Below are 6,860 nucleotides of genomic sequence, written 5' to 3' on the forward strand. Positions count from 1 at the left end.
ACACAACAAATTAGCTGGGCATGGTTGTGGGCACCTGTAATCCCAGCTACTCAGGAAGCTGAGGCAGGAGAATCTCTTGAACCCAGGAGGCAGAGGTTGCAGTGAGCCGAGCTTGCGCCATTGCACTCCAGCCTGAGGGAGAGAGAAAGACTCTCTTTAAAAAAAAAAAAAAAAAAAAAAAAAGAGGAATCAACCCTGAGAACTGTGCAGTGGAAGGGTGGCAGGACATGTTCCAAGAAGCACATTTTGGGAACAGATACAAATACTCTACCCCTCTTCTAGGTTCACAGCAAGGCCACTGGTACAGACAATCTTTGAAGGTGGAAAAGCAACTTGTTTTGCATATGGCCAGACAGGAAGTGGCAAGACACATGTGAGTATTGAGGCCTGGCAGGGAAAGAGCGTTTCCATTGTGCATCCCTGGCTCCCTATAAAAGGAGACCATGAGTTTCTTAAGAAAGGCCCCAGCCGGGCGCGGTGGCTCAAGCCTGTAATCCCAGCACTTTGAGAGGCCGAGATGGGCGGATCACAAGGTCAGGAGATCGAGACCATCCTGGCTAACCTGGTGAAACCCTGTCTCTACTTAAAAAATACAAAAAACTAGCCGGGCGAGGTGGCGGGTGCCTATAGTCCCAGCTACTCGGGAGGCTGAGGCAGGAGAATGGCATAAACCCGGGAGGCAGAGCTTGCAATGAGCTGAGATTTGGCCACTGCACTCCAGCCTGGGCGGCACAGTGAGACTCCATCTCAAAAAAAAAAAAAAAAGAAAGGCCCCTTGTTACAGATGCCCCATCACCAGATAGCCTTGCCATGTCAGACACAGGGAGGGGCTTTAGGTCCAGCCTTCTGGCTTTGTTGTGGCCCACTGTGGTGATGGGCCAGTAGTGCTCTGCCCTAGGCCAACGGCCCTTTTCCGTGGTTGTCTACCCCTTCCCTTTGCAGACTATGGGTGGAGACCTCTCTGGGAAAGCCCAGAATGCATCCAAAGGGATTTACGCCATGGCCTGTAAGTACTGTGTACTGCTGCTTCAGGGTTGGGCACCAAAAGGCATGTTGTTTGCTTAGCAAGGTTCTCTCCCTCAGCCCGGGACGTCTTCCTCCTGAAGAATCAACCCTGCTACCGGAAACTGGGCTTGGAAGTCTATGTGACATTCTTCGAGATCTACAATGGGAAGGTAGCTGGTGGGAAGCCCCTTGTTTACACTGTTGGGACCCAGCACATTTTAAAACCTTGAAGTTGGCTAGAAGTTGAAGCCAAAAACCTATTAGCTGTCAAGCCACTGATGGGCCACTCTGCCCTGGCATGCATATGTAGGGGGTTTCATCTGATGGTGAGATGGCACCTAAGTTCAACAAATATGGCAAAAATACTCCTCAGGGCTCCCTCTCAGGTGCCAGGTTTGCCTGTGTGTGTCCTGACCTCCCTCAGCCTATTTCCTTCATCCCTTCTTCCCTGATTGTGTACATTCAGTCTCATATTCATTCTTTCCCTTCCCGCACCCCCAAATATCTCTTTCCACCCCTCTCTGTATGCACTGTGTGCTTCTACAGAGTTGCTTTCCCTAGAGTGGGATCTAGATAATAAAAATAGCTAATATTTATCATTAATAAGATATTAGGGACTGGGCGTGGTGACTCACGCCTATAATCCCAGCACTTTGGGAGGCCGTGGCAGGCAAGTCACCTGAGGTCAGGAGTTTCAGACCAGCCTGGCTAACATGGTGAAACCCCATCTCTACTAAAAACACACAACAAATTAGCTGGGCATGGTTGTGGGCACCTGTAATCCCAGCTACTCAGGAAGCTGAGGCAGGAGAATCTCTTGAACCCAGGAGGCAGAGCTTGCGCCATTGCACTCCAGCCTGGGCGACAAGAACTAAACTCCATCTCGAAATAATAATAACAAGATATTAGGAGCTATGTGCTATTCTAAGCGCTATCTGTCTTGGCTTTACAGATGAGATGCAAGGCTAGAGTGGTTATTAACTTGCCCAGGCTCACACAGCTAGTAAGGTACCAGAGTCACAGCAAACTGAGGCAGTTTGGCTCAGATCCCAAGTATGTTGCCCTCTGCTAGGCTGACATCCATCATCTCATGTTCTCTGCCTTTCCTGCTGCTGGCTCTTGTCTGAGCTGGGCAGGCTCTGTAGGAGGGAGCAGTCGGGTAGGGTGCCTGGTGCCCAGTGGCCTTAGCCTCATTCCCCCTGCCTGGCACAGCTATTTGACCTGCTCAACAAGAAAGCCAAGCTGCGTGTGCTGGAGGACGGCAAGCAACAGGTGCAAGTGGTGGGGCTGCAGGAGCACCTGGTTAACTCTGCTGATGACGTCATTAAGATGCTCGACATGGGCAGCGCCTGCAGGTCAGTAGTCCTGGTGCGGGGGAAGGAGCGACCTTCTCATGTCTGGTTCATGAGTAAAGTCTAACTGAGCACATTTCTGTTTACACAGAGTGCTGCTTTGCCCAGTTTGGTAAGGGCTGCGAAGGCCTCTGCTTTATAGGGTCTCTATAAGACATATGACCCCAGGGCCAGAGGCTAGTCAGAACCAAGTCAGGTCGAGTACAGTGGCTCACACCTATAATCTCAGCAGTTTGGGAAAATGAAGCAAGAGGATCACTTCAGGCCAGGAGTTCAAGGTTGCAGTGAGCTATGATCGCACCACTGCACTCCAGTCTGCATGGCAGGGCGAGACTGTCTCAAAAAAATAAAAAAAGCAAGTCAAAGTGTTACCCCAGAGTCATGCTTCCTGGCTTCTCTGGGTTCCTCCTTGCTCTTCCCTCCCTTTGTGGTGGAAGTCAGGAGCTCTGGGTCTGTTCTGGGCTGGAAGTAATGGGTTCATACCCCCTCTGCACAGAAGTAGGGGAGCACTTTTCCACTAGGGCTGTGGATATTGGTACAGTGGAGTGCTAGGCAGCTATGGAGGCCCAGGGAGGGGGCTGCCCTCTACAGGGTCCTCAAGTTCTGGCAGGTGGTTCATGACAGCTTCCCCCTTTCCTGTGGGCCCTTTGTAGCAGAGGCAATTTATCCTTCCCCGTGTCCTTCTAGGGCTCCAGGTCTGGCAAAGGACTGGATTCCCTAGTCCAGAATCCAGTACTAATTTGGCTGCCAGGAAAATGTATTAGGTCCAGAGCTGGAAGGAGAATTGCTACCCAGAGGAGGGCAAGATGGAAGCCCGGGACAGGAAGACACAGGATTTCTTCGCCTCCTAAACCTGTGTCCTTCCCTTCCTAGAGAACGTCTGTGGACTTGGGTGCCATGGGGGCTGGTGACCACAGAATCTCATAACCTTTCTTTACCACAGAACCTCTGGGCAGACATTTGCCAACTCCAATTCCTCCCGCTCCCACGCCTGCTTCCAGATTCTTCTTCGAGCTAAAGGGAGAATGCATGGCAAGTTCTCTTTGGTAGATCTGGCAGGGAATGAGCGAGGTGCAGACACTTCCAGTGCTGACCGGCAGACCCGCATGGAGGGTGCAGAAATCAACAAGAGTCTCTTAGCCCTGAAGGTAGTGGGGCAGCTAGAGCTGGTTGGCCGGGAGAGCTCCTGGGAAGGGATGGGGAGGGGTCAGTGCAAGGAAAGAAGGGACCTCAGTTGTTCCTGCTGCCCCCACAGGAGTGCATCAGGGCCCTGGGACAGAACAAGGCTCACACCCCGTTCCGTGAGAGCAAGCTGACACAGGTGCTGAGGGACTCCTTCATTGGGGAGAACTCTAGGACTTGCATGGTGAGTAGGGTCACTTTGAAGGTGATGGTGTAAGAGGAGACAGAGTTGCCTTCCACAGAGACACTTAGTCCTGTCCCTGGGCGGGAAGCTCAGCACTGCCGGCTGCCTGCGTTTCCAGGCTCTACTGTGACTGAGCTTCCAGATCCTGCTTTAATGCACCAGCCTCCTCGTGGCCTAACCAAGCGGGGAGGAAGGGATCTATTCCCTTTAAGATGTGTAGATGCAGCTCTTGCTTTGGGAGAGGTCATTTCTCCATTACCGGATGAAAAAGGGGTTCCAGAATTCAGAAGATGGGCCTTTGGGTCAGCAGGAGAGGGAAGTCCTTGTTTCTTCCATGAACCCTCAGGTTCATTGGCTCCCAGCCTAGAAAACAGAAATAGCCTGGATCATAAAGCTGTGTTCTTGAATGACTTCCTCTTTCCTGTTTTATCCCCAAGCCCTTGTATGTGAGATCTGCCATCCTTCCCCTCAAGAGAATATTCTCCCCTACCCTTTGGGTAGGGACCTTTTCATAAGGAAGGTGGGATTTTCTGACTAAGCTCTAAACTCTGTACCTCAGGCATTATCCCTTGGCCTAAGGAAACTGAAGTTTCCAGCAGAAGCCACAGAGCTTTAAGATAGGACCTTGCGCCGGGCGGGGTGGCTCACGCCTGTAATCCCAGCACTTTGGGAGGCCGAGGTGGGCGGATCACAAGGTCAGGAGATTGAGACCATCCTGGCTAATGTGGTGAAACCCCATCTCTACTAAAACATACAAAAATTAGCCGGGTGTGGTAGCAGGCACCTGTAGTCCCAGCCACTCAGGAGGCTGAGGCAGGAGAATGGCATGAACTCGGAAGGCAGAGCTTGCAGTGAGCCAATATCGCACCACTGCACTCTGGTCTGGGCAACAGAGTGAGACTCCGTCTCAAAAAAAAAAAAAAGAAAAAGAAAAGATAGGACCTTGGTAGCAAGACTGTCTCAGTAAAGGAATAATGAAGCGAAAGATAATTAGATGTGTCTTTGAAAGTAGGAAACCAAAGTCTGAGGCATCTTAATTTGCAATGCCCATGGGGCAAGTGGCCTAGCACAGCATAATGCTAAATGAGTCCTCCCATCAATACCATGTGGGTCTCTGAAGCTTGAAGAAACTCAGGGGCAGGCTATCTAGCATCCTCACTGTGCCTCTCAGCCTTTAATCACCCATCCCTCTTTTGCAGATTGCCACGATCTCACCGGGCATAAGCTCCTGTGAATATACTTTAAACACACTGAGATATGCAGACAGGTACTAGTACCTACAGCTAGGTGGGATGGGGAACAGGACTGGGCAAGGGAAGGGCAGTGATGAGAGGGGAGGAGGCTCTGGAGCCTCGGGGCCTACTGTATACTCCTCTGTGACTCCTGAACCTGAGACTTGGGAGTTCAGCCATGAAGCTAGGTCTGTCCCAGTCCTCTCTGGGCCGGGCCCTGCTGGGGAGTCAGCAGGGTGAGGGGCTTTTCCAGTCCAGCTTTAGTTTACTCTCTCCTGGCTAAAGGCAAGGTTGCCATTCCATTCCCTTGGAGCCTCAAGCCTCGAAGCCTGGGTGGTACCGCGCTCCTGTGGTGAGTACCAAGGAGGCTGCTGTGGGATCTGAGACCTCCTTGTTTCCTCAGGGTCAAGGAGCTGAGCCCCCACAGTGGGCCCAGTGGAGAGCAGTTGATTCAAATGGAAACAGAAGAGATGGAGGCCTGCTCTAATGGGGTGCTGATTCCAGGCAATGTAAGGACCAGGATGGGGCCAAGCAAGACAGAAGTGTGGCCTGCTGAGGGGGTAACTGATCACACAATTGTCTTTCTTTTTGGCCCTCTCAGTTATCCATGGAAGAGGAGGAACTGTCTTCCCAGATGTCCAGCTTTAACGAAGCCATGACTCAGATCAGGGAGCTGGAGGAGAGGGCTGTGGAAGAGCTCAAGGAGATCATTCAGGTAGGCAGCTGGCCCTGGCCAGAGAACTGGATGCAGCACAGCCCTCAGTGTGTTCCGTACCATTCCCAGAACATGACCTGGGTCTTGTTCCCACAGGTGTTCTCATTGGGGTAGCAAGAAGCAGCCCTCTACACCAGCACTCTTTAATGCTTTGCCTATTAACCCAGCTGTTCTTCTAATTATCACAACCCCTTCTGCAGGTTGGCACACGTAGGCTTTCTGACATCACACTAATCAGAGCCAGTCTCTCCTCCATGCTCCTGATAGAGGATTTGAAGGGTGATCCATATGCAGGGATTTTCTCTTGTTTGTTTTGGTGAATGTTGCAACTCTTGTGCTGGATCCAAGGGCCAAAAAACATGAAGTATAAGTAATAGGCCCTAAGGGTGTGACTTGAGATCAATCCTGTCTCTTCCATTAACAAGCTGATTTCCTTGTGAAAGTCATTTAGGCTCACTGGGCCTCAGTTTTTGCATCTCTGAAATGGTCAAAGTAGGATGGTTGTATTTGAGGGTTCAGTAATATGCTTATAAAGCATCAGCATAGTACCCAGTGTGTGGCCAGGGTTTAGTAAGTGGTAGGTGCCCCTGCTACTGTAATCCCTACTGTGGAAGAGGAAGTGACTGCGAGGCAGGAATTTACATCCTAATGGTGGGGCGCTCAGAGGATTGCAGAGCAGAAAGGAAGAACTGGGGGCAGGTGTAACTGAGGAGGGACTGTGAAGAGTAAGTGCTCAGGCCTGTCCTCCCCTTCCTGGAGTGCTCAGGGGTACAGAGTTTTGTAAGCACATGGCACTTTCAGGATGAATGAGAGGGTCACTGTGGTCAAAGCAAAAGGAATGAACAGGTGATGGAGGGTAATTAAGGCTGTGGACAGGTCAGCAGGCATCTGATGCTAAAGAGCCTTCTAGATGTTCACAGGCCTGGACTGCATCATGAGGACAGTGGAAGCCTTTGGAGGGTGTTTGCGCAGAGTGGTGACATGGGCATGTCAGAGCTTTAGATATATCATATGGTCACCATGTGGAGCCTGGTTTGGGAGCTTGGGAAAAGCAAAAGTAGAGGCAGTTAGGAGATTGTTGGAGAGGGTTCAAGAAAAACTAGTGCCAGGCCGGGCGCGGTGGCTCAAGCCTGTAATCCCAGCACTTTGGGAGGCCGAGACGGGCGGATCACGAGGTCAGGAGATCGAGA

General features: G+C 51.3%; 1 protein-coding gene across 4 annotated transcripts in view; it reads left to right on the forward strand.

Annotated features, from left to right (window-relative positions):
• Positions 1-6,860, forward strand: part of KIF2C (kinesin family member 2C) — a 32,770-nt gene that overhangs the window by 22,002 nt on the left and 3,908 nt on the right. For all 4 annotated transcript variants that reach the window (XM_011946114.1, XM_011946122.1, XM_011946126.1 and 1 more), the window contains 9 exons: positions 283-373; positions 943-1,006; positions 1,084-1,175; positions 2,218-2,360; positions 3,301-3,505; positions 3,613-3,723; positions 4,923-4,990; positions 5,359-5,464; positions 5,557-5,670. In XM_011946114.1, coding sequence (XP_011801504.1) covers positions 283-373; positions 943-1,006; positions 1,084-1,175; positions 2,218-2,360; positions 3,301-3,505; positions 3,613-3,723; positions 4,923-4,990; positions 5,359-5,464; positions 5,557-5,670 — 994 coding nt within the window. The remainder of the gene's footprint in view (positions 1-282; positions 374-942; positions 1,007-1,083; positions 1,176-2,217; positions 2,361-3,300; positions 3,506-3,612; positions 3,724-4,922; positions 4,991-5,358; positions 5,465-5,556; positions 5,671-6,860) is intronic.

The sequence above is a fragment of the Colobus angolensis genome, unplaced genomic scaffold (assembly GCF_000951035.1).
Source record: "Colobus angolensis palliatus isolate OR3802 unplaced genomic scaffold, Cang.pa_1.0 Scaffold106, whole genome shotgun sequence".
Lineage (NCBI taxonomy): Eukaryota > Metazoa > Chordata > Mammalia > Primates > Cercopithecidae > Colobus > Colobus angolensis.